General features: G+C 42.9%; 2 protein-coding genes across 2 annotated transcripts in view; both read left to right on the forward strand.

Moving 5' to 3' along the window:
• xpo4 (exportin 4) overlaps positions 1 to 21,873 on the forward strand; it is a gene marked incomplete at its 5' end in the record, with an annotated part of 61,588 nt that extends 39,715 nt beyond the window's left edge. The window contains 16 exons of the mRNA XM_084545091.1: positions 5,290 to 5,464; positions 5,967 to 6,143; positions 6,236 to 6,378; positions 6,616 to 6,761; positions 7,523 to 7,700; positions 10,768 to 10,927; positions 11,009 to 11,178; positions 11,554 to 11,728; positions 15,359 to 15,565; positions 15,701 to 15,787; positions 16,784 to 16,964; positions 17,051 to 17,172; positions 17,254 to 17,384; positions 19,273 to 19,390; positions 19,472 to 19,564; positions 20,119 to 21,873. Of these exons, the coding sequence (XP_084401217.1) occupies positions 5,290 to 5,464; positions 5,967 to 6,143; positions 6,236 to 6,378; positions 6,616 to 6,761; positions 7,523 to 7,700; positions 10,768 to 10,927; positions 11,009 to 11,178; positions 11,554 to 11,728; positions 15,359 to 15,565; positions 15,701 to 15,787; positions 16,784 to 16,964; positions 17,051 to 17,172; positions 17,254 to 17,384; positions 19,273 to 19,390; positions 19,472 to 19,564; positions 20,119 to 20,316 (2,461 nt within the window). The 3' untranslated portion in view covers positions 20,317 to 21,873. The remainder of the gene's footprint in view (positions 1 to 5,289; positions 5,465 to 5,966; positions 6,144 to 6,235; positions 6,379 to 6,615; positions 6,762 to 7,522; positions 7,701 to 10,767; positions 10,928 to 11,008; positions 11,179 to 11,553; positions 11,729 to 15,358; positions 15,566 to 15,700; positions 15,788 to 16,783; positions 16,965 to 17,050; positions 17,173 to 17,253; positions 17,385 to 19,272; positions 19,391 to 19,471; positions 19,565 to 20,118) is intronic.
• A 1,276-nt stretch (positions 21,874 to 23,149) lies between these two features.
• Positions 23,150 to 27,546, forward strand: eef1akmt1 (EEF1A lysine methyltransferase 1). Its single transcript, XM_084545629.1, has 5 exons — positions 23,150 to 23,178; positions 24,272 to 24,488; positions 25,086 to 25,168; positions 26,002 to 26,291; positions 26,374 to 27,546. Exons 2-5 carry the CDS (start codon positions 24,342 to 24,344, stop codon positions 26,505 to 26,507), a joined length of 654 nt encoding a protein of 217 aa, XP_084401755.1. The 5' UTR covers positions 23,150 to 23,178; positions 24,272 to 24,341; the 3' UTR covers positions 26,508 to 27,546.
• The last annotated feature ends 3 nt before the right edge of the window (positions 27,547 to 27,549 follow it).

Genomic DNA, 27,549 nt, shown 5'->3' on the forward strand with positions numbered 1-27,549 from the left:
GTCCATAAAATGTGGAGTTATGTGTCGTGCACTCCTCGCAGAATCGTGTCATCTTTAAACATACAAGAGGATAGTTTTGAGACAAGTGGACCAGCTTTTAAAGATCAGTGTCTGACTGTTGTAATCAGTTGTCCACATTGTTTGTGAGTGGATTTCATAATCTGCAGCTGCAAGGGCAAGGAAGGAAACCAAGATCTAACGGCGTGGAGTTTCTTTTTTTCAGTTTATACTCGTAGACATCATGCTTTTCTTTGACTGTTGCACAAGTCTTGAGTTTAATAAAGTAATTTCCACTTCCACTTCTGACAACAGCCATGGAGGCTATTATATACCCAACACGGGCTATGCTTAAATAGGATTCCCTTTTCTCAATTATTCTTATTGTGCATTAATAGTTTGGTAAATTCTAGACATTAAATAAATCTAATGAATTCAAAGTAGCTGCATAATATTTGGGACTGTCACTTAATGTGTTTGAGGACAAATCTAGTTGACTTTACTGACATCCTTCAATCATTTGCACCGTTCTCAGGGAAAGTGAAGGAGCTGAAGAAGCTGTTTATGCAAAATAAAATGACCTGTGTACTCTTAGAGACAACTCAGAAATGAATTGTATGATCAATGTTTAACGTTTTCCTAGAACTTCAGCTTCATGTCAACTGCCTATTGTGCAGAAACGGTAGCAGCGAGCCCCGTTGCCCTTGGCTACAGCTCAGAGGCTGTTTATCTCCGTCCGGTATCTCAAGGATTTCATGTTTCTTAAATTCAGAGACTCAACAAGTGTTGAGGCCAGCGGCAGCAACGTTGTGACTCATGCTGGACACTTTCTGCTTTATTTACAGGAAGTAATTGCTTGTTGAGTCTCTGTTTTAATGGTCCCTTATTGTAGCATCTACACGCTCTATGGGAAACCGTCTTCCAGTTCAGTATCTAACGTCTCCCTCGAATCCTTTAAGCCAATATTTACGTTCAAGTGGATCAAATTATGCCTTTATTCTTCTCGCGTACACACAGAGGTTTCAACCAAAGAGGACAGAACACTAGCAACCAACTCAAACATTGGTAAATATTGGCTATGAGTGTGTTTTATCAGTCCTACATTCATCCTCTAATCTGAAAGAGAGCTGCCTGAGCCTATAATAAAACAGTTGTGGACCGTTTCCCAGTTCCAGCTGGAAGCTTTGCTCTCCTCTTGTTTAAACGTATTTGTTACGACTCTCACCAAGGTTATAAATCTGCTATCTTTATTTAAGTAATCCACCGGGAGTCGAAGTTATCTGGTGACTGTGGATCCTTGAGTTCTGCTTATCAATTACAGTCACGCCTCAACAGGACGACGGCTTTTCTTTTGTCATGTAGGATTCAGAGAAATGAAAAGAAATATAGAGTCGCGTTCAGCCGTGAGAAATGTTGCTAATCAGTCTAAACCAGTGGTCTGTTTTATGGCAGGATTGGATTTAAAAATAAACACAGCACATGTACGAATTGTGTGTCTGTGATTAAGTTTGTTTCATCCCGTTTATTCATGTGCCAAATTAAAAACAATTAAGGTAGAGTAAAGTTAAAGTGTATTAATAGATGGAAAGAAAAAAATAAAAGTATGAAATGACGATAAAGTAAAAAATAAATAAATAGAAAACGTTTCACAATAAAAAATCTAAAAAGCACTAACTATGGTTGAAAATTACCAAGAAAAAAAACGGTAGTCATAAAAGTAGTTAAATTATTGAATTATTTAAATTATTTTGTGATTTCTTTTTTATTTATATTCAGTATCCTGACCCATTTTTGCAAAATAACATTAAACTGTGAAGAACTTCTAATTATATAAAGCAGATGAATAAAGATAGAATGAAGTTGTGATTGTGTTGATGTAAATAAAAAGAACATGCACTTAATCAGCATCATTGTGCCTTAACTACACATAAACCTACAGCGTTGAATGAATCAAATAAATTGAGTGTATTCCAAGTTGATTCTTGGTTTTGTCTGATTAGCCGAGATAAACACAACCTATGTATGTGATTCGTTTCTAAAGCTCACCTCAAAGTCTCTGTTTTTCAGCCTTTTTATTTCAGCTGTTCCCTTCAGCATCCTGTAGAAGTGTAAATTAGGAGTCTCTGCAGTAACACCAACTCCTGATCAGAAGTAATGCAACGCTTGCTTTGTGCCTCTGAAAGAAATAAAGTTTCAGCAATCGACACCGAACCCCACCTAAACCCCAGACCACGTTTTTCAGATTCATTTTTATTGGCATGGACTTAAACTGGTGTGGGTAGGTGAGTGGACATTGTGCCAGAGAGCTGTCTGTCTGTGATTCCTGCATCACCTGCTTGTTAGCAGAGGTCATGTGAAGAACTGGGTTGTGACCCTGAGCTGAGAATCATGACAAGTTGTGTGAGCTTGTCTTATAAGTGGTTGTTTGGAGGCTATCAATCGTCCCTGCATCAGGTGCAGACAGTCGGTGCGTCCTGCGTTTGAGGAAGACGCATTAATAAAAGGATTACTGCTCTGCTTTTAGCAGCACAGTGAGGTAACAGTTAACAGGCGAAAAGAGAAGAGAGAGAAGCCATATTTTAGACTGAAAGTGACTGTTACCGGATTAAATGAGAAGAGAAACACTATTCCCTTTCTCAGAAGTAATGCACGGGTGTTTCTTTTCACTCTTCTGTTGTAAATGTAATCTCTTCTGGAGGTGCGGCAATTAATTATTATTTTTGGTCTATAAAATGAAAACTGATGTTTTTTTGTTTTTTTTTAAGTCCAAAACGTCAGAAAGGAATTCAAATTATGATGATGTAAGACAGAAAAGTAGTAAATTCACACTGTGGGAACCTTTAGGTTCTCATCAAAGTTCGTAAATTTTGTCAGGCCTGTATTTCAACCTACCTCAGGCTGTTTTATGTATGTTATTTAAAGTGCAGAACATTACAGTTCTTCTTTGGCTTTGTTGTTTTTAACAAGTCAAGATTTTTTTTTGTTGAGGCATAATCTGTCTAAGACTATTTATAAACCTTTTTGCCAGCAAATTAGGAGATAACTGCAGTTACTTCCCTTTTAGATGTCTCTCTTCTTAGGTGCATGTATTGTATTACATATATTTTAATGTGTTTTTTAGAGAGAGCATTGAGTGTTACGTTTTGTAATGGAGGAAAAATCCCTTGACATTCATAATCTTGTTTTCCGAAAACATCCACTTCAGTATAAAATAGTTGAAACCTTAGTTTTAGAAAAGTTTTTCTTAAAAAAAAAAATTAAAGGATCATTATTTTTATAGCACTACATCAAACATGAACAATGTGAAAGGGGTCGCTCGGTCGCTTTAATGACTTTCAGCTCATTGTTTAACTGTTAATCTTTACAAGAGCTGTGAGAGTGAATAAAACGAGTAATGTCATGTTTTTTCCGCAACCAAAAAGAAGACTAAAAGACCAGCATGCAAAATCAGCAGGGTTAGAGTTAGCATTTAATGCCTGTAGAGTCTGATAGTTCCTCCTTAAATCGGTAGCGACCCAAAACGGAGCTAAAAGAAAGTAAATAATTTGATTTACATTCCTCGGGTTATCAGAACTTCAAATTAATTTGCTCTTTGACTTGCGGATGTATAAATAAGCAGCTGTTTTGTTTTTGTTCATGTTCACGAATAGTTGCTGTCGCCCCCTAGTGGCTAAAAAACAAAACAAAGCGTTCTTTAATGTCAAATACGGTCAAAACTAAAGTAAAAAACGCTCTTAATCTTAAAAAGCTCGTACGTAAGGGATTTCAGACACACTTGCACCAAATAATTACAGAAGTTTAGTACTTTACTTGAAGATAATTTTACTAATAATTGTGTATTTCTGATCACGTTGAGGGTTTTGTCTCCAGCCATTAATATTCCAGTTTATAGGGTTTGTGTATGAATTAGAGACGCAGGGCCAGGACGTCCAGTAGAAGTGTTTTCTGTTCATCTGTGGGTGTGTCTGCAGTCAGTGTGGTTCTGATTTGAATTAAGGGGCCACGCTCACATGTATAAATAACAGACACACACACACACACACTGTGCACACAAGCTCGCTGGTGCACCACGTGACGGGAGAGAGAGCAGGGGTCTCTCTCCCTCAGTTTTCTTTTCTCTCACAGGCGCTCTCTCTCTCCCTCTCCCTCTCTTCCCTCCTCTCCTCTCCTGCTCTGTCTGTAATCACCTATTCTTGGAGCTTTTTTCCAGTTGCCTCATCGGAAAACCATGCGGAGAGGGATGGCCGATCTGCAGTGATTGAACAGTTCTGCTCGCAATTTAACTCCATCTGATAGGGGTTAGCTAGGCCTCTCTCGCAGCGTTCCTCTCTCGCTGCGGAGAGGTGTGTCGGTTCTAACGCGAAGGTGACACGGGAAAAAAAGTAGAAATGCGTGGAAAACCTTAGAGGTGGTGTAGGATGGCGTATTTATCTTGTGTTTGCAGGAATGTAGACTGGTGGAGAGGTTTGAAGCATCTGTGTAGTGGCATAAGAGGACACCCATGCACTCTTAAGTAGATATACGAGGCAGGAAGTGAACATTTTGTCCTCAAAGTTTAAGTAAGAAAATGTAGAAGTGGAAGGAGATTTTGATGGCGAGAAGAGAGCAAGGTCAGAGCATCTCCAAAACTGCAGCTCCGGTGTGGTGTTCCCAGTCTGCAGTGGTCAGGAAGTGAGATCCTTTAGGTAATGTTCTACCTGTTTAATAATGGTCGCTGACCTTCACGTTGACCACGATGGCGGTGGCCTCTTGCAGCGGGATAATTCACACATGTGGTTTAGGGACGGTTTGAGGAGCACAACAACAAAGTTCAAGGTGTTGGTGATGTCAATCCTATCCGCTTGGCAACTTGCGGGACTTAAAAGGTTCGGCTGCTTACATCTCGGTGCCAGATACCAGCACACCTTCGGAGGTCTGGTGGATCCCATGCCTCGTTGGGCGGAAACACCGTAAAAATAACCCTAGATGCAGCTGTGGGAAAACAGCTCTGGGATCAAGTTGCCCACGAGTTTTGGTTAAGGATCAATTTTCATGCCTGTTTCCAAACCTCATCCACCAGTGAGTAAAGTAAAAGGTGACCCTGGTTTAGCCTCAGCCTCACCCTGAAGAGTCGTTCATCAGGCCACACTACTGGTTTCAGTTGAAAATAGAAACATTTTCTGTTAAGAGAAGATTCATTTTTATTTTTTCTTGTCTACAACATGAGGTATTTGGACCTCTTTTAAATTTTATCACCAGCAGGAATGTGTCAGATCTTATCTTTAGATCACACTTTATTATCTGCATTCCCAGGATTGAGATCGAGGACTCCGAGGCGGTTGGCATCTCCAATATCATCTCCAACCTGATCACCATGTTCCCACGAAGTATTTTAACGGCGCTGCCCAGCGAGCTCTTCACCTCCTTCATCAACTGCCTCACGCTGCTAACCTGCTCGTTTGGACGCAGCGCTGCCCTGGAGGAGGTGGTGAGTGATGCCTCCTCCACCTGCCTCTCGTAAAAACGGACCTCTTTTAAAAAATAATATGCGCCGTGTTTGTGTCTGCGCAAATAAAATACCCCTTTTTAAAATTGGTAGCGACCCAAAATGGAGCAAAAAGAGATCAGAGAGATCAGGCGTGCAGCGTTTAATACTGACTCTCGTAACTCATAAGTTGCATTCAGGGTTCTTTACCAGCCTGAAAAGACTCGAAATTATTCAAATACTTTAAATTTATTTTATTTGAACAAGATGTTAAATGAAAAAATTATCTAATCCAAAGGCAAAAATAACAAAATAATCTTTAAAATCTGTTAAATCACACAATCTACCTGGGGTAATACATGTTAGGGTAGCTTTGCTTCATTAGGGAATGTCCTGCATGCCTTACTGTCATTTTGTTTAGACATTTCATGTCTTTGGGTGAAATGTCTAAACAAATAAATGGTTCACCTGATTGATTTTTTTTTCCTCTCTCCTTCTCTTCAAGCTGGATAAGGACGACATGGTTTACATGGAGGCCTACGACAAACTCCTGGAGTCGTGGCTAACGCTCGTACAGGACGAGGAGCATTTTCCCCGCGGCTGCTTTGTCCAGCCGGCGATCCAAGTCTTCAACTCGTATATCCAGTGTCACTTAGCTGCTCCCGACGGCACCCGCAACCTGGTGAGACTCTCGAACGTCCAACATTCTCTTCTTTAACACTTACCGTTGCAATTCATTAATCCTTAACCTATGCCGCCTTGTCGACCCTTCAGTCAGTGAACGGCATATCGTCTCACGAAGAGGAAGAAATCAATGAGCTGCAGGAAGACGACAGGGAGCTGTTCTCAGACCAGCTGTCCAGCATTGGCATGTTGGGACGTGTGGCCGCTGACCACTGTATCCCTCTGCTCACAAAGTAACAGCTTCTTATTTCTATTTATGACGTAACCTCCTTAATATAGAAGATGCAGATATGCTCCTATATTTAGATTATGTCACGTTTATGAAGCAATTCAGTTGCTAAATGTTAAACTGCAACGACAGCTCATTAGTTTCCGTTTCCGGTTTCCGGATTCACAGAGGTGTCATTTTGTGTTTCCTGTGTTGACGTCGCTCTTTCGTCACTCCCCCCCCCCCCCCCCCCCCCCTGCAGCCTGCTGGAGGACCGGGTGACGCGACTCCACGGTCAACTCCAGAGGACCCAGCAGCATCTCATGGCCTCGTCCGATCTCGGATCAGTGGACCGCAAAGTTCTGGATGACCTCTACGAAGACATCCACTGGCTCATACTGGTCTCAGGTCAGCAGCAGGACACAAAGCTGAAGCTTAAGAGCTGGGACTCACTCAGCGTGTCCAGCTATACTGCGTTTAAGATCTTATGAAAAATGGTGCATTACTTGACTGGAGTTAAATTAATACATCCTAGACGTAGACTAGTTTCTCTGCAGTTAATTCTAAATCCTGTCTTAAGAACTAAGGCTTTCATTAAGTCTAAAAACAAATATCACCGAAGGTACTTTGAGACAGTGAACAAAAGGCTTTATAATGTTCAAATAGCTCATTTTATAGTTCTCACTAATGCCTTTTCCAGTGTATTACCGACTTTATGTGTGAACCAAGTAGGAGAAGTGAACTCCACCCAGTGCTGTGGCTTTCACTTCATGAGATAGTGTCTCAATCTGCTCCATTAAAGGCCTGCAAAGTAGTAGTGTTGATTTCTCACCATTAACTTAGCATTTAGGCCGGGTGTGGCTCTTGTAAAAAGCGGAATAAAACGCTAATTAACACCCGACCGCAGAGAAATGTGGTTTAGTTGTGGAGCTGCACCTGTTCTGGCCCAGCAGAAAATAAATAAATAAATAAATAAATTTTGGCTGACCAGCTACCTAAAGCCTAAATGATATTCTATTTACTATCATAGAAGACAAGGCATGTATATGAGATAATAGAATACAAGCCCAACGTTTTTACTCTAATTAGTTTCTCATGTCAAGTTTTGAGAACACATAAACGTCTCTAAGCTTCAACATGTCCTTTGTCCGTGTCTATGAACTCTCCAGGGTATCTACTAGCAGACGACTCTCAGGGTGAAACCCCGCTGATCCCCTCAGAGGTGATGGAGTTCTCCATCAAACACTCGACAGAAGTTGACATCAACACGACGCTGCAGATCCTCGGCTCACCGGGGGAGAAGGCCTCCTCCATACCGGGCTGCAACCGCACAGACTCAGTCATCAGGTACCGTTTCTGTTGTGTCTGCTTGATGTCATACTGTATTTGTGGTTAGGGCTTGACCTGGACAGCCCAGACGTCTGTAAGATGTCAAAATGTAAGTCAAACTCGCCCCCAGAGGTTTTGCTACGAGAGCACGACGAGCTAAAATAAATTTTCACTAGAAGCCTGAAGTTTGAAGCATTAACCTGGCTTCAGATTATTAAACGGATGCCGTCACATCAACAAGCATGTGAGCAGAGACTCTGACGTAATGAAATCAAAAAAGTTGAAGCAGTTTCAGCTATGATATGTCACGCATCATGTCCATCAACTCAACTTTAGCGACAGTTGCTGCGATTCGGACGTCAGCTAGTCGCTACGTATCACCAGATGTCAGGTAACTGCAGATCAAACATCAAACCTCCATATTTCTTTTCTTTCTGAGCAGCTCACATAAATCTGTTGGGAAAAGAATGAATCTCATAGCTCAGCTTATTCATAAGTGTTTAAAAGGAGAGTTCACTTCAGATATAGCTCAGATATAGTAAATGTAATAGATTTTAGGCTATTAGAACCATTATTTTAAGTTATTTGTTAATTTTTTTTGCATACTTTTGCAGTTAAGCAATCTGTGGACTGTGGCGTAAAACATCGAAATATATCGAGCAGAGGATCAGAAGTGCGCTGCAGACTTCTTTCTCCTACTGTGTCCGTTGGACGCCACCTCTGGTTACTGTATTTTTAGCTTATTGTTCATCTTCTGCATTCGAGGACTTTATCTCACTCTGATAACTTGGAAGGTTGAAAGTCTCCAAACTGATTCAGAAAGCACGTGGTTAAAGGTTAAAGAGTCTGATCCTCATTTGAGTATTTCTGATATTACCCATGAGTCTGAAACCCACCTAACTGCATTCAGATGTATTGTTGTAATGGAACAGAGGACACTTCTTTGTGTCTGGCAGTCCTTTGTTAGAGGACAGTTCGTATCAATTTACCAGCCAAGCGGCAATAAAAGTCGTCCCAGAATAGATTTCGTCAGCGTCCGGAGCTGGCCGGACTTCCAAGTGTTGTTATTGTTACTGTCCAGTAAAGCTGAAGGTGGGGTAGTTCATCTCAATGAGCGGCCAGTAAAACACGGTAACACTTAACTGGAGCTGTGGTTTAACGCGGTTTCAGACACATGTACACACGTGGTAAAAACACGGCTTCATAAAACTGTCGCTGCGATGACACATGGTCTGGAGGTGAGAGACCCTTCGTAAGTCTAGATTTGGACGCTCTATATGAACTGGTGTGATCAAACATGCCAGATTACAGCTCTTTAGATTGATTATTTAAATTTTAATCAATATATCGATCATTTTATGTGATTAAATCCTTTCTTTTGTGTATAATATTTCTGACTTTTACCCTGACAATCCAGAAACCGATTTTTCACTATTCATATTTTACAGACTAAAAAAATGTCAGTGATTTCATTCATTAATCTGAATAATCATTATTGTCCTCATGCGCAGTTGTGTGTAAAAGAAATGCATCGTTTACTGCTGCACCAGGTCGTAATGACTATATCGCATCTCTGCAGGCCAGTCAAGGATTTATTGAACATTAAAACTTATTTAGGGTGGCATTGACATTTAAAACCTGCCCAATGATTTCTGTAGTTAAGTTAAATTGCTTTGCACTGTGAGTCTTGCCCTCAGTTTCTCTCTGCCTGATGGCTGAACTTTGGTAGAAAATGATCTGGCTAAAAATACACACCAGCAGGACAATTAAATGGACACAAGAATGTAAAGTGTGTCTGCAGTTGTTGTTCCCTGATGAGATGTATTCTTTTAAGCACAATAAGTTGTGCAGCCAAGCATCCTGAGCTGTCAGAAACCTTGTGCTGTCCGAGGCGTTTGGCTGTCACACTGGATGCTCACCGGTTTGAAGGCAGTCGCGTGTTTGTGTGTGTGTGTGGATAATTGCAGTCACGACAACAGGCAGCCTCAGCAGCCAGGGTTATTGTCTGTTGAAGGTCATTGTGCTCCTGTGTTTTCTAGATTGTTCATTATGTAGAGTGTGTGTGTGTGTGTGTTAGAGGGATGACAACCACGGCAGAGGATTGCGGAGACGGGCGGCCGACGGCATCGGGTTTCCTAATAGCGAGCGGCCGACCCCGGGCCCCTTAAATGTCAGCGTGGTTTTGTTTTCTGCAAACAATGTGAAACTGTGTTGTGTCCTCGACTGACGGGGACGGACGCGTAAGCTGCCTTAAGCCCTCTGTCTCTCCGTCCTTTTATATACCCACTGTGTGCAGACTTAACTTTCTCTCGCGCTCACACAGGAAGCAAGATGATGGATATCAATTAAGATCTCATAAGCACACGTCCTCAGAGTGGATGGTGTAAAGTGTCCGCACAGTCAGCGTGCCGTGATTGGCTGCATTTACTTGGATACTACTATTACACTCATCATAACCAGAGTAAAAATACTTTATTTAATCATCTCAGTCGGAGCAGACTGACCTGATCAGGAGGAATGTTTAATCAGAATGATGGCGGGTGGTGTAAACCTTTGATAATTTGTTCAACAGGCCGTGTAAACACTTGATCTTATCATTTATCTCCGGCTGAAACAAATCCATTCGTTCTGAGCATGTTTGCGCCACATGGGGTAAACATCAGGTGACGTGTCTCCAAGAGGGACGGAAACACGGAGGTAGCAAAACAATAAGAAGTGTTTGAAAAGATGAATGAAATGAGCAGCATCGTTGAAATGCTGGGTCTGAGTTGTCAATAAAGTTGGGAAATAAATGTCTTCTTCTACTGTTATATTTCCAGCAGATAAAGTTCTATTGTGATGGATATTTTGGGGTCATGTAACACCGTCTGTCTACATCTTATCAGATCATTTCATTGTGACACAATATATAAATAAAATGGTACGAGGCACACGTGTCCACGGAGCTCAGCAGCTGATAGCGTGTCGTCTGCATCAGAATTAATGCTTCTCTGTGTTCGTTTTCAGACGATGCCCCATCTGTCTTCTCCTTTCTTCCCATGTATCTTCCCTATATTAACGTTCAACCTCTTTTCTTCTGTCACAGGTTGCTGTCTGCGGTGCTGAGGACGTCGGAGGTCGAGTCCAGAGCGACCAGAGCGAGCCTGACAGAGCTGCTGAGCCCGCAGATGGGTAAAGACATCGTGTGGTTCCTCAGGCGATGGGCGAAGACGTATCTGCTGGTGGATGAGAAGCTCTATGAGCAGGTAGGATATATTTATTTTGTTCTTCTCATAAAAATCTTCCCTGCCAGATATATCTCACCTCTTTTTCCTTCCTCTCCTCAGATCAGCATCCCCCTGAGCACGGCGTTCGGCGCCGACACGGAGGGGGCACAGTGGATTGTGGGATATCTCCTGGAGAAAGTGATCAACAACCTGTCTGTGTGGAGCTCGGAGCCTGAGCTGGCCAACGACACCGTGGAGCTGCTGGTGACGCTGGTAGAGAAGAGGGAGAGGTGAGGACAGCGGAGATGATTAGCACCTATTTTTATGATTCACTGGTCCCAGCTGCTCGGATGTTAATGTTCTCTGGGACGCTTTTATCGTTCTTAATTAAATGTATTTGTTAGACGTCAGTTTGAGCTATCTGAAATTGTATTGAGCCTGTTTTTTAACATTTTGTATTTTTGCAATCTTCAAAAAAATAGATCCTAGCTTTCTCTTGATGAAATCAGTAGCATCTTGTGTTTTTTTTCTTAAAGATTTGTGTGCAGTGTTCTGTTGCCTCTTTTGAGGTGGTGCAGATGTTTTTGTGCCAGGCTGCCGGTGGTCACATTAAATCCCAGCCTCACCACAGACTCTTAACAGACTCTCTCTCTCTGTCCGGTCAGGGCGAACATCGTGGTGCAGTGCGAGAGCTGGTGGAACCTGGCGAAGCAGTTTGCCAGCCGCAGCCCGCCCCTCCACCTGCTGTCCAGCTCCGTGCAGAGATCCCTGATGAAAGCTCTGGTCCTGGGAGGCTTCGCACACATGGACGCCGACACCAAACAACAGTACTGGGCCGAGGTAATGTGCACAAACGACGGACGACGGTCATTTGTTAATGGCGACTAATTGTGGGACTGTGAGTTTAGCGGGTTCGTTGTTGTCATGACTTAAAGAGACTGCCAAAACTTTAAGTCGCTTCACCTGGTCCACATCAGATAATAAATTAAAGGACAGGTTGTTCCTCGAGTTTCTGTTGACATTAAATCTCCACTTTCCCTGAGCTCCGGACATTTAGAGACTCCAGCGAGATACGAGGATTAGGGCTGATGGATGTAGTCGATAATATTCGCCGTTGAGTCTTTCTCCCATGTGTATAACATGATCCTTGTAGTGATCCTGGAGGTCTTTGTTTTAATAGGCTGACAGTAGTAAATGTGGGTGCAAAGCCACGATGACTCCAGAGTAATTATGGGGGGGCGGCCGGGGGTTGAGGGGGGGTCGTATGAGCGAGACGGCAGCTGTCGGTTCGTACAGCTGTTCTCTTGGACGAGGAAAAAGAGCGAGGGACCCGACAACTGATCAAACACTCCTTCTTTGTTTCATCTCTACATCACTGCTCTTTAGTTACAGTGAAATCACTTTTATCTCTTTGGGTCTGCTACGTTAAATGTGTCTCTGAGGAGAACAGCGGTGTCAAAGTGTCCCGGAGGGTACTCTGATATTGTGTCATGTCAGTGGCATGTGTAGCTTCCTTACAACTGTGTCTTCACACTCTTAGAGGAGGATAAGTGTGTAATAAAAAAATAAATAAAATAGTACCATTAAATGAGTTCATTAGATGCAGAATTCTAGTTCAAATAAGGTTTTTAATGATCAAGTTTATCCTGTTTTGTTCAGAACATCCTTAGTTTCAAAGTGGATTTGTCAAAGCATCAAGAAAGCTGTCCTCTGATTGTAAAGTAATATAAAGAAACACACAAAAATACAACTAAAGACCTAATTAAAAACTCAATTAATGCACATTTAACAGGCTCTGCGATAAAAATATGTTTTAAAAGGAGATCACGGCCTCAGCTGACCTGATTTCCTCTGGCAGATTATTTCACAGCAACGGGGTCCGAACTGCAAACGCCCAGTCCTCAAAATGTATGAAGTTGATTTTTGAAGATTTTTGTCACATTAAAGGGCAACTACTGTGTTTTTTACAACCTGGACCTTATTTCTGGCATAAAATGCGATTGTTTACTCACACATATAACTTTTGTGTAATTTGCACTCGTTCAGGAGATATTAAGATCTGCGCATATCCATATAGTGGGAGTGAATGGGGCACCGAGACGCAGCCTCTAAATAACGCATCATCTGCCACGGAACTCGTTCATTTCACCAATATTTACCAGATAAAACAAAGATAGTAAAAACAACCAAACACACAAAAATACAATTGAAGGCCTAATTAAAAACTCAGTTAATGCACATTTAATAGGCACTGTGATAAAAATATGTTTTAAAAAGAGACCACGGCCTCAGCTGACCTGATTTCCTCTGGCAGATCATTCCACAGCAATGGAAACGCCCAGTCCCTAAAATGTATGATGATTTTTGAAGATTTTTGTCACATTAAAGGGCAACTACTGTGTTTTTTACAACCTGGACCTTATTTCTAGCATAAAATACGATCGTTTACTCACCCATATAACTTTTGTGTCATTTGCAGTCATTCAGGAGATATTTAGATCTGCGTATATCCATATAGTGGGAGTGAATGGGGCACCGAGACGCAGCCTCTAAATAACGCATCATCTGCCACGGAACTCGTTCATTTCACCAATATTTACCAGATAAAACAAAGATAGTAAAAACAACAAAACACACAAAAATACAACTGAAGGCCTAATTAAAAACTCAGTTAATGCACATTTAATAGGCTCTGAGATAAAAATGTGTTTTAAAAGGAGACCACGGCCTCAGCTGACCTGATTTCCTCCGGCAGATCATTCCACAGCAATGGAAATGCCCAGTCCCTAAAATGTATGAAGATGATTTTTGAAGATTTTTGTCACATTAAAGGGCAACTACTGTGTTTTTTACAACCTGGACCTTATTTCTAGCATAAAATACGATTGTTTACTCACACATATAACTTTTGTGTAATTTGCACTCGTTCAGGAGATATTAAGATCTGCGCAAATCCATATAGTGGGAGTGAATGGGGCACCGAGACGCAGCCTCTAAATAACGCATCATCTGCCACGGAACTCGTTCATTTCACCAATATTTACCAGATAAATCAAAGATAGTAAAAACAACAAAACACACAAAAATACAACTGAAGGCCTAATTAAAAACTCAGTTAATGCACATTTAATACACTCTGAGATAAAAATAGGTTTTAAAAGTAGACCACGGCCTCAGCTGACCTGATTTCCTCTGGTAGATCATTCCACAGCAATGGAAACGCCCAGTCCCTAAAATGTATGAAGATGATTTTTTGAAGATTTTTGTCACATTAAAGGAGAACTACTGTGTTTTTTACAACCTGGACCTTATTTCTAGCATAAAATATGATCGTTTACTCACCCATATAACTTTTGTGTAATTTGTAGTCGTTCAGGATATAATTAGATCTGCGTATATCCATATAGTGGGAGTGAATGGGGCACCGAGACGAAGCCTCTAAATAACACATCATCTGCCTCGGAACTCGTTCATTTCACCAATATTTTGTTATGATATGCTAATGCTATTCCCCGTTGAATCCGGAGTTAGCTGTTCGGTGGGGTAGATCAATCTACAGACCCCGGGTGACGTCTTCTTACCTGGATGATGTCATCTCTCCGCGACGGTCGGCTTGTTTACCAGTAATTTGCTACTGCTATGGTTCGTCCACAGCCTCAGAATTGGAAAAATATTCAGCCATGTTCCAAAAAGCTATGATACAAAAGTTAAGAAGACATCACCCGGGGTTTGTAGATTGATCTATCCCACCAAACAGCTAACTCCAGACTCAACGGGGAATAGCACTAGCGTATCATAACTAAATATTGGTGAAATGAACAAGTTTCGTGGCAGATAATGCGTTACTTAGAGGCTGCGTCTCGGTGCCCCATTCACTCCCACTATATGGATATACGCAGATCTTAATATCTCCTGAACGACTGCAAATTACACCAAAGTTATATGTGTGAGTAAACGATCGTATTTTATGCTAGAAATAAGGTCCAGGTTGTAAAAAAACAGTAGTTGTCCTTTAAAGTCCTGAACTAAATCCTCCTCCACGACTGTTGATGCTCAGTTTATGTTGAGACTTTGTCAGAAAGGCGTTGATTGAACCGTGTGATCATTTTTGCAGGATGCAGGTTGTGGAGCTGTTCAACTGGAATGAACTTGGCACTAAAGGTTTTCTATTGTTTAGTCTAGCCTAATGTAGTTTAGACTACAATGGGGTTGTCAAAATAATAGTAAGGTGTGTCAGTAAGACACAATAGTTCTACAAACCACAGCCTCCAAAATGAAAACACAGTTAAATCAACACATCTGTTATTTTAAACAAATGACAAACACCACAACCTTCACGAAGACCAGATTAAGTGCAGGACTGTTTTTATTAGAGTGCATTTGTTTTCACTTGTGTACCCAATAAAGTGGCCGGTGAGTGTGCGTTTGGCTCCGTTTCACGTGGTTAACGCCTCTCTTCTCTCCGTCCAGGTGCTTCACCCTCTCCAGCAGCGTTTCCTCAACCTCATCAACCAGGAGAACTTCGCTCAGATCAGCCAGGAAGAAGCCGTCAAGCAGGAAATCGTCGCCACGTTGGAGGCGCTGTGCGGCATCGCCGAGGCCACGCAGATCGACAACGTGGCCTCGCTCTTCTCCTTCCTCATGGACTTCCTGTCCAGCTGCATCGGCCTCATGGAGGTAAGAGAAGACGCCGCGGGTGTTCCTTTATAACTACACTCCCTCTTAAAAAATATATTATTGAATATCTCTGATAAAACATGACTGGTGTCTGAAAAGAATCTGGAGTCTGATCAGTAACTTTCTTTGTCCCAGGTTTACAGCAACACGCCTGAGACAATCAACCTCATCATTGAGGTTTTTGTGGAAGTGGCTCACAAGCAGATCTGTTACCTGGGAGAGGTGAGACTCGCCTTAAATGTAGTTCTGCTGTTTTACCTGCAGGTAATAATGTTTAAAGTAAGAAAAGTAATCGGGTTATGATTCTCCTGTTATAAAATGTAACAGGACGAGACTGACTAAACCTGCCTGTGTTCTCCTGCTGGTTTTTACGTTTGATTTTCAGGTGCACTGAGAAGATTTTACCTAGCTGCATCATGGGAAATTAATGATTCTGTGTGTTTGGAGCTTGAAAAATCATCATTATCAGATTCAGAGGTTGCGCTAGATTTTTTTCGTCATTTTGACTGACAGGGTCATAAAAATCTCGTCATAATCTATTTTTAAAAAAAAATTTCATTAACTTTAAGACTTTTTCAGTATTGACAGTAATTGACTTTAAATGGTAGGGAAATAAAAGTTTGGGTTGCCGACACGTCTTGTCCGTACTCAGACCGGGACTGCTAGCGCTAACAGCTCTTAGACGGCACCGTAGGGTTGAAGTGTTTTGGTGGTATGCATGCTCTTTTATTTTGCACAATTTGCACAAAAACTCGTCAGTCCTAGCAACGTGCTTTCATCCGATTCCTCCATTTTGGTAGCCGTCAGCCACATAGACATAGACATATATATTGTATATATGTCTATGGTTAGCCGAGCTCTGACGTGTGCATCAGTCGGTGTACCAGGAAATCGTTCCCTGATAAAAGTTCCGCGATGTTTGGAACGCAAACTGCGATTAGAGACAAGAGCCAAATAATAATGTCACTCGCCGCCAAGTGGTCAGGGGTGTGAACTGCAGTGTCAGTGACGGAACATATTCGGTTAACGCAACCCCTGATCAGATTATAAGTCATGATGTTTCTGTCTGCTGCATCCATCTTCTTAATTATTTACTTATTCGCTTCTAAATCTTCTGTAATAATCTGTAAATACGTGATATTTTTATGTCGTGGACGACCAGTCTTACTGTACTAAAGGAAAGTGAGACAATCTACCGTTTCCTCTCTTCTCCTCCAGACCAAGTCCATGAAGCTGTACGAGGCGTGTCTAACGCTGCTGCAGGTCTACTCCAAAAACAACCAGAGCCGGAAACGGAGCGACGCCACGGCCGAGGAGGACCAGTACCAGGACCTGCTGCTCATCATGGAGCTGCTCACCAACCTGCTCTCCAAAGAGTTCATCGACTTCAGCGACACCGGTGAGTTCTCTGGATGCTTTCTGTCGTTATATTATCAGTTCAGAGGAGAAATCGTCCTAAGTTAGAACGTCTTGCTTGTCTCGTAGACGATGTGTTTCGAAACCAAGACCAGGGAACGCCGGCCTCCAGTCGGACGGTATCGGCGGCGGACGTGGTTCTCTACGGCGTTAACATTGTTCTTCCGCTCATGTCTCAGGACCTGCTCAAGGTAAAAACAGGCCGCTCCCGTCCGTGTGTTCTAACAGTAAAGAGACACGTTGGTGCTGACGCTGTCCTCGTTGCTTTCCAGTTCCCCTCTCTGTGTAACCAGTACTACAAGCTCATCACCTTCATCTGTGAGATCTTTCCAGAGAAAATCCCCCAGCTGCCTGAGGACCTCTTCAAGAGCCTCATGTTCTCCCTGGAGCTGGGAATGACCTCGTATCCTTTCACTGTGTCGGAGTATTTACTTTTATAAAGCGAGGTTCATCCTCTTCCTCTTTGATCAGATCTTGTTTAGAGGATATTTAATATTTGGCTGCTTTTCCAGTACTTCCCATAGATCAAAGACAGAACAGACATCAAAAAACTACAAATATAAGACAAAAAGATAAAAGATTTGGTTAAAAAAAGGATAAAAAAAATCTGGAGAGAGTGACAGTCAGGGTGGGTAGGCGTGTAGGAACAGGTGGGTTTTGAGATGAGGGATTGAGGGATTTAAAAATAGTCCATGTGCCGATGTTTCGGATGTTGGGTGGAAGGGAATTCCAGAGGCGGGGCGGGGCGGGGCGGTGGAAGGACTGAATGCCCTGGACCCCATGGTGGTCATGCGGGCAGGAGGGACGGTGAGGCTGATGGATGATGAGAGTCAGGTGAGGAGGGGCGAGGTTGTGGAGGGCTTTGAATGTTAGGGAGAGGATTTTATAGATGATGTGGTGTGTGTGATAGGGAGCCGGTGAAGCTGCTGGAGAACAGGGGTGATGTGATGAGAAGAAGAAGGACGGGTCCTGGTGATGATCTGGGCTGCATCCAGGTGGGAGGTGACGAGGGAGTGGACCAGGATGGAGGTGTTGTCTGTGGTGAGGGACGGGAAGAGATGGTTGATATTGCTCAGATGGAAATATGCAGACCGGGTAGCGTTGAGTGTGGAAAGACAAGAGTGCCGACGAGGACGACACTCAGACCCTTGACTTGAGGGGAGGAGGAGACAGAGGAGATGTCAGTGGTGGATTTAGAACCAAAGAGGAGAACCTCAGTTTTGTCGCTGTTGAGTTTGAGAAAGTTGGAGGCAGTCACAGAGGGACCACATCATGTGATCTTTCTTTAAATCTATTAATCTACACCAGTGGTTCCCAAACATTTCACAGCCCGTACCCCTTCAGACATTTGACCTACCCCCCTACTCTCAAGCACTTCAGACTCCTCATCACTGTCCGCGGCTATGCTAGCAGCTACGCTAGCCACATCTGCACCGCTTCTAGCACCCCGGTCAAAGTTAGATATAGAAGTTGAGGAATAGTCTGGGTTGTTGTCGCTGGCATGTGAGCTGGGTAGCAGTTGAGGTCTCTCTGGAAGGGCAATACCATCCGTTTTAGCCATTTATTCATTTTTGGCGGTTAGCCGGGCGAACTAGTTTACCTCAGACTGATGACGTGACAGCTCAAATGACAGAACGTTATCAGAATTGTTGACGACATCATTTAAAGACTCAATCAAGAACAAGATTTGCTTGCACCTGCCCACCGATCACAGACATTTCAGGGAATCTGCGCCAGTTGTCCTACAATCTAGCTGTTAATGTAATTGACTCGCATGAAAAACAGTCTTTTGATTTTTCATTTAGGTGGAGAATCAGAAAACGAGAAAACAACCCGTTATCCAAATTTTTTCCAGTTTCAAAATGTAATCAGGCTGAGTTCAGATTCAGGTACGCGTACCCCAGATTGGGAATCACTGATCTACACCTTAATGCACCTTAAATCTGGTTTGCTGGATCTGTAGCTTCACAATCTCTGTTAATCTGGGACAAACCTTTGCACCAAGAGAGGACATGATTTCTCTTCATTTCTGGATAAATCCGCCTGAAACGTATTTAATTTTAACTCAGGTTAAGACCAATATTAATGCCAGAACAAGTCACCTTTACAGTGCTTGTTTTCTAGGTGTAGGACAGAAACCAAAGTTTGTTTTCACTCTACCAGAGTTTAGACCCGTTCTCAGAACAACAGTCTAGGCGTGACAGCACCTCCTCTTCCATCTGCAGCTGTGGAAGCTCCATGAAACAGATGTGTCGTACGGTTCCTTCTCCTTAACGCTCCGTTTTTCCCAGGATGAGCTCAGAAATCAGCCAGCTGTGTTTGGAGGCTCTGTCTCCTCTGGCTGAACAGTGCGCTAAGAACCAGGAGAAGGACTCGCCTCTCTTCATCGCCACCCGGCACTTCCTCAAGGTATCACGCTCGCACAACGAGCTCTGCAGCCACAAAAGTACTTGAATCCGTAATTAACTCCATCATCCTGTGTGTCCTCAGTTGGTGTTTGACATGCTGGTCCTGCAAAAACACAACACAGATATGACGGTGGCGGCGGGAGAAGCCCTCTACACCCTCGTGTGCCTGCACCAGGTGAGTAACGGGACGGACTCCCATCGTTCAACCTGTTAAATGGGTTAAAGGACGACTACTCTTTTTATTTGACCAGATTCTGTGCAGCAGATTTCTCTTTGGAGCAGCGGCCTCATTTATAAAGCGGTCCTCTGGTTAAATGTTGAATTACGTCGGGGCGACTCGAGCTACTTACCGCTGAAATGTTTAGACGACTTGGATGGGACTGTTTACTTTTCTCGCCCTCAACTTTAATTACAAAATTAGTCTCATCTTTAATCAGGCAGCCGCAGCATGGGGCACACGAGCTGCTTTTCCCCGTAAAGTGACACGTTGATGCACAAATACAATCTGTAACTGAGGCCTGAGCTGCTCTCTCTCTGCTCAGTCTAGTAGCTGACAGTTGACGCCCTCTAGTGGCTGTTCTGTGGAAGCACAGCTCCACGTTCACTCATTAAGAGAATCTAACTATCACTGCACTAAAGTTATTAATCTTTGCAGAGGACAAACTGTGCACCAACGACATCTTTGGCGTTTCATGTCCTCTTAACTTATCTCTGACTCTCCTCCGTCAGGCGGAGTACTCGGAGCTGGTGGAGACCCTGCTCTCCTCTCAGAGGGACGCCGTCATCTACCAGCGGCTGGCCGACGCCTTCAACAAGCTGACGGCCAGCAGCACGCCGCCCACCATGGACCGCAAGCAGAAGCTCGCCTTCCTCAAGAGTCTGGAGGAGTTCGTGGCCAACGTCGGCGGCCTGCTCTGCGTCAAATAACCACTGGAGACGGACTCGGCCTCGGGAACGCCGTTCGGGAGAAGCAACCAGTCAAAGACGCCCGTCCCCCCCTCCTCCTCCTCCCACACCACCACCACCACTACCACCACTACTACCACCTCCACCTGCCTCATTCCCTGAGAACTCTGGGCAGAAGGGACGAAGCCTCTGAGGACGTCTCTCTTCCCGCTGGGATCCACCTCATGCCTGAACCTTTGCCCCCGTTATCACCTCCTCGGATTTAGTTTTTTTTTGTTTTGTTTTCTTTCGCCACCCCTTAATCCCGAAAGCATTGATTGACAGATATGACTTGGTAACCATGGCGACTACAGCTCTAAGCTGACGGACTCAGTCGGAGGTCGCTGCTCCTGTTGGACTGAAGCGACAGAGCACTGACTGCCATGACGACAAGAGACGGAGCAGTAGTTGATGTTGACGGCGTTGTTGTCCCCCTTCCTCCTCCCCCTTCCTCCTCCTCTTCCTCCTTCCTCCTCCTCCTCTTCCTCATGTGCCTGAAGGCCTCTAACACATACACACATACACACACACACAGACACACACACGCGTTAAACAAGTTGCCATAATTTCATTTGTGGATGTAGTTTGAAGCTTTTAAAGAAGCCGTTTGGTTTCAATAATGCCATGGCAACCAACACACACACACACACACACACACACACACACACACACACACACACACACACACACACACACACACAAATGTCACCCCGACTCTTCCCAGAGTGCCTTTGTTCTGCCGATTGTTGCGCAGCGCTCCACCGACGACGAACGGCGACCGTGCCTGCCCGTTCGCCCCGAGAACACGGCGGACGTGCACACCAACAGACACGCACGCACGCACGCACGAGGCGTTGCCACGGCGACGGAGGTACAGCGCGGCTGTCTTTGAGGTTGCTGGGCAGTGGGGGGACGGGCGGGGTGGGGGTGTGTTTGGCGGCGGCGGCGGCGATGACGGGAAAAACCAAAATCAGATTGTGTTTCACTAAAAGGGTGTAAATGTATATATATATAAATATATAATGTTTTCGAGCAGAGATGTTTCAGAAATGTTCGTTGAGAGAAATAAAAACGACTGAAAATGTTTTTATACGCCAGGAGGCGTCGGGCAGAATTCAGCTGAAGAGGGAGCAACTTTCTCGGTGTTGACTTTTTGAGGTTTGATATTGTTTTCTTCGTTTTCCTCTCCGGATTGTAGTTGACGTTGCTGCCCCTCCCCCTGCCTCCAGACGGGCGGTGTCCCGGGACGCCTCGGGGGAGCGGGGGGGGTGCTGGTTAAACGTTTAGCAGGTTGATTTCACTAGTATTTTTCTACAGCGGCGCAGTCGGTCGGCCGCGTCGCTCTCTTCTTCAACAACACACTGGACTAAAGCAGAGACTGTTTGAGTTGAAGGACAGCAATAACAAACCAAATACAAAGGAGCAGAGCCACTCGCTGAAGCATCATGTTCCTCGTTCAGAGCACTATCTCCCCCCCCGTTCTTGTAGATGGCTGTTTTTTTTGTTAATGAAGTGTAAAAGTGTACATAAACTTATTGTATAAAACGTCACGGCCTCTGCATTTTCATTTCCACCTGCCGTCCTTGTTCTAACGTCTTTTATCTACTTTAGTAATAAAGTTACTGATCTTATATTTTATCACTATATTTAATCTTCCAGCTTCAGAGTCTTTGAAGCTTTTATTTTATCATCTGATTTCACAGAAGAGCTTCTCTCTTAGACTGATATTTATATATTTTTTTCATTATCAGTGATATTTACATGTTTCTATAATAGTTTGTATTTAACATCTTCACATCTACTTAGACTTTTAATTAATTAACTGACGAGCAAGATGATAATAGTTGATTAAAACCAGGCGAAATGAAAAATTTAGCTGTCTGAAATAAAAATAGAAACTACCTGAATACCTGTATTTTCATTAGACTAATTCAAGTGTGGCCTTTGTGCAGTAATAATGTGAAATCATGCCTCTGACAAATAACTTATATCAAAATGAACAAATGCAAATGAAAACGGGTTAAAAACAAAAAATTAAAAACTTATGACCGCCTGGAAAAACTTCTCAATAAGAGGTGGTTGATCAGGAGAAACTCTTAATTTATAATGTCATCAAAAAACATTTCACATTTACAGAGTCGTATTTCAACGTTTGTTCTATTTTTATGTTTTGCACTCGTTCATAAATCTCTTGCTGTAAATGTTAACGAGGCGTCCGTGAATTGAAGACTAAAAAATATGAGAACAGTCTCTCCAATCTGTAAAGTTGTATAGATGAATTATATTTAAAAAAAAACTAAATAAATACCAATATCGCTAATCTAGAACAGATGATGTGTAAAAGCAATTAATATAAACATAAGAACATTAAATGTGGATTGCTGTTGGATAAAATCAAGCTCCATGTCAGAATAACTTGCTGATGATATTAGAGACATTTACAGGTTTTAGTTAGTAGGTTATATTTAGTTTAGTTAGTTTAGTTTTAAATGAAGAGAAGTCACAAAACAACACAATTTAAATATTAGGATCTATAGACTTTAAACATATTTAATCTGTAATAATAGTTATTTTGTCTAAAACCCCCAGAAAATGAAGTAAAATCTTCACTATTTAACTTTTCAACATAATTATAATTTGTTACCAGTTACTGTTTTCTTCTTATTGATTTATTTTCTCAACCGTCACATCAGATTTATTTACTACTTTTCTCTTTTTGTCCTTTCTGATCCTCTACGTTAGCCGTACTTTCATGTACGTCATTACGTCATTATCCTGCGACTTCTCACATGTCCACAAACAGATCTGTGGTAGAGCTGCAGCTTGGGAGCGTTTTCTGACAAGGTGAGCTGATTTTTATTCATTATTTCAACACGTTTGGACTTTTAGTCTTTTAGATGTCTGACCAGTGATTCTTTTCAGTGTTTTTTTTGTTTTTATGTTTTACTGGTTCATTTAAAGCTCAGATTTATGTTTGTCTCTGTCACATTTTGCGGGTTGCCATCGCTGTCTGTCATTCATTTATTTCCCCACTAGCTGTTCTGTACTTCTGTTCTTGCTGTAGTGAAGTAAACACGAGTTAAAGTTTCCAAAGTGAATCCAAACCCTGCAGCACACAGAACAAAGAGCTGCTGAACTTTCCCCCAAAGTAAAAATACACTCGGCACGTGTCAAAACAAGTTTTCACGTGGGTGTGGGTCGCTCATCCGGGAACTAAACGCACCAGGATGCAAGGATCACTCTTCCTCGCAGTTGCCATGGCAATGTGCTTAATCTTTATTAACGTTTAGGTAGGTGTAAGTGTCAAAGTGACATCCAGGTTTGTGAAAAACGGTACAAAATAATAATGAGACCATTGATGTTATTAACTTGACACGTTGGCTGGTTTTAATGTTGTGGCTGATCGGTGTGTATTTAATGTGCATATATGAATAAACTAAATAGAGATTTGTGGAAATTTATGTGAAACTCAGCTGTTTATAGATGATAGAGATCAGAGAAATCCTTTAATAACAGAGACAAACGACAAAGATGCTGCAAATGTTCAAACTTTGACAAACTTAATGATTTACTATCAAATTAAAGAACATTTTAGACTAAAGATGTTTGAGAAATAGTGTCTTATCATAAAGTTTATGTGTAGAAGTAAAGGGAGAGACAGCATTTTACTTTTAGCTCTTTGGTTGATGCATTTTAATGACATATAATTATTACTTAAAGGTTGTAATGTTTATAAAATGTCAACCAAGAAGACGATTTATTAATTTGTCAACAGAAAATAAAATAATAACTTGAACCGTGACTTTAATTAATATATGGACAGTGTAGCACAGTCTGTGTCTGGGACTCCAATACAAAATGTGAAATATGTAACTTAAAACCACTTATATATGGTATATGTTTTTCTTTATATATGTTCATATTTCTTCTCTTTCAGTTCCTGCAGAAACTCGTCTCCCCGTCACTCCCTGAATCTCTGTTGTCCTCTTCCTCCTCCTCCGGCAGCCATGAGCGACAGTGACGATGACGTTCCCACCCTGTCGGCTCACACTCTGGCCGCCCTGCAGGAGTTTTACAGCGAGACCGGGGCCGGCCCGGATCAGAGCAAGACGCCGTCAGACCAGTTCGCCGTGGGAGCCGTGGAGGAGGACTGGGTGAGTTTGCGGAAAGCTTCGAGTTCTCGGAAAACCGCGTTCTTACCAACCCACGCGTCGAGAACCGTCGTTGCTCTGGTTCTGTGTCTGCACGGCTCAGAAGTCAAGCTCATTTTTATTTGTTCAGAATCTAGTTATGGCTGGTTTTATGAGGCCGTGGGGGCCTTGTGGCAGAGTATCAAAATAAAAACAGGCTTGAACAAGGGTGACTGAACTTGTAGGATTTCTTGAAGACATTTTGCCACTTGGACGAGATAAAAGATGGAGAGGAACATCTTTAATAAAGTCTCTGTCCAGTGATGGGTTGTTACCATTCACTGGAGAAGTAAAACACCAACAGATGTTCCTAATAAAAACCTAAACTCCCCACCCACACATTTAGAACTGAAGAAGCTACTTGATTGAAATGTTTTCAAGAAACCCAACGTGTCACCTTTATTCCAGCTGTGGTTTCTGGATGAATGAGAACCTGAGAGTAAGAGCTTCTGTAACTCTGAGCTCCTTTTCTGAAACACATGACAGTAGAGTTGACTGTGATCCCAGACGTTCATCAGCGATGTCTCTGTCTGTGTGTGTGTGTGTGTGTGTGTCCACCAGAGGATGAGCCAGTTCTGGTACAGCGACGAGACGGCGACGCGGTTAGCCGAGGAGGTCGTCAGAGAAGCCGGAGAGGGAGGCAGGTAAAAACTGAACTACACTACACACACACACGCATCCTCTCTGTTCGATGGCGCCAGGGTCAGTTTTAAAGCTGCAGACCAGCGAAGGAGGAAAAACACAACACTCAATTAAACGCAAATTAAATTCTGGTTCAAAATCTAATCACTGGAGTAGATCTGGTCCTGGATGACGGACGTTCACTGTGCAGCAGGTGAGGAGGAGGAGGAGGAGTTGTAGTGAGACACTTTTTAGTTTTAAGTCCAGATATATAAACATTCAGTTCATCTCGTAGCTTTAATTTTCTTGTTCTTGTCCACATTCACAAATGAAATTATTAGACCAGATGTAAAGTTTTACAAGAAACAGGAAGTGTGACTACGCCTGAAGTGTCTCCATCTCAGAAACAATCTACCTGAATCTCATAGTTATGATCAGGACTGGGAGTGTGCACCAGGATCTCATCTTTCCAACTGTTCAGTGTTAGTTTTGTGGACTTAATTTTCCAAAACGTGAACAAATATAGACTAAAAAACAGTGTTGCACTCTGTATTCACACATCTACAAACTACAAACACAATCTAGTGCACTTCCATGATTTCCTGATGTTGGAGGTGTAGACATTTCTCTACTCTTTAGATTATTGTAGATGTGAACACGAAGGCAGCTTTAGAAAAGTAGTTCTCACTCATGTGGTGGTGTCTGGAGATGTGTTTAGGTGCAGCACCGTTTGTAGGTCGCTGTAGTTTTGCATCTAACCTGCAAGAAAATACAGTTTAAGACTAAAATGACGTCTGTTTTTATTTAAGAACAAGTTTCTGACTGACTTTAAACCCGTTTTCGTTTCTCCTCTCAGGATAGCGTGTGTGAGCGCGCCCAGCGTCTACCAGAAGATAAAGCAGGGCGTGGTGGGCGGCTCGGACCGCGTGTCGGCCGTCGTGTTGGAGTACGACCGCCGCTTCTCCGCCTACGGGGACGACTTCGTCTACTACGACTACGCGGAGCCGCTGTCGCTCCCCGCCGGCGTGGCCCCTCGGAGCTTCGACGTGGTCCTCGCCGACCCGCCTTACCTCTCCGAGGAGTGTCTGAGCAAAGTGGCCGAAACGATCAAATACCTGGGCAAAGGCAAGGTGCTGCTGTGCACAGGTGAGACGAGGAAGATGTGGAAAAGGGTAGTTAGTTCCCGTTTTCTGAGCCGCTGTTAACATCTTTGTTTTTTGTTCTGCAGGCGCCATCATGGAGAATCTCGCCAAAGAGCTCCTGGATGTTAAAATGTGCAGCTTTTTGCCGAAACACAACAGAAACCTATCCAACGAGTTCCGCTGCTTCGTCAACTACCCGTCCCGTCTGCTGTCCTGCTGAGGAGACCGACCCCCGACGCCGACTGGAGGTCACACAGACTCTTATTTATCTGCTGTTCAGGAGTGAAAGGACACGTTAAGACCCACAGTTAACAGAACAGTAATCAGCGGCTGGTCTGATTATCGAATAACTGTCGTTTCTTTGGGCATAAAATGTCCAATATCGACGGTTCCAGCTTCTCGGATTTGAGGATTTGCTGCTTTTCTTTGTCTCACGTGATGCTAAACTGCTCCAGTTTCCTGCTCTTAGCTGACGGGAGCGGCACTGTGTCGTCTTCTGCCGGCGTAGCCCGTCTTCTTCAAGGCTTGACGATGCTCTTCTGCATACCTCGGTCGTAACAAGTGGTTATTTCATTTAAATCAGCCGGAACCAGGCCGACCATCCTCCTCTGACCTCTGTAAATCCTAGACATGGTTAGATATTCGCATTAATGAGCAGTTAAACAGATGTATTTATATTTTAGCTGAAGTCCTTTCCAAATGTTGACTGGAGAAGAGAGTGCCTAGTTAGCATCAAAAATGTTTCCGCAATAAGAAGAAGATGGAGGTTACAGCTGAGCAGAGAAATAAAACCAAACGGAACCTTTAACGTCATCTCTCCACCGTCCACGGATCAGAAGACAGAGCTGGTGTCCATCAGGTCATTGATAAGTGGAGTCATTTATTCTGTCGTTCAAGGGTTTGGTTCACAAATATTACAAATACACGTCTTCTCTTTTGTTTTCAAGCAGTAGCGACTCGTGCACGTGGTATAAAACCTAAACTGTCTGCATGGCTAAATTAAAAAAAGTAAAGTAAACATGTTCTGTACTTTTGGCTTAAGCAAACCTTTAGAGTTTTGTTAAGTTAAATGTAGACTTTAAAGCTTATTCTCTTAAGTCCATCCATCACAATATGTGCAAACTTCAGTCTGTCGTAAAGGGAATCACAACCGAATGTTTATGAAACAAAAAGTCAGTGAAAGGTCCTCGTTTGCTTGGCGTCGATCAGTCTCTTCATCTAAATATTCAACATCTATTCAGTAAAGTACAGTTCCATGGGTG

This window comes from Chelon labrosus, assembly GCF_963514085.1.
Source record: "Chelon labrosus genome assembly, chromosome: 5".
Classification (NCBI taxonomy): Eukaryota; Metazoa; Chordata; class Actinopteri; order Mugiliformes; family Mugilidae; genus Chelon; species Chelon labrosus.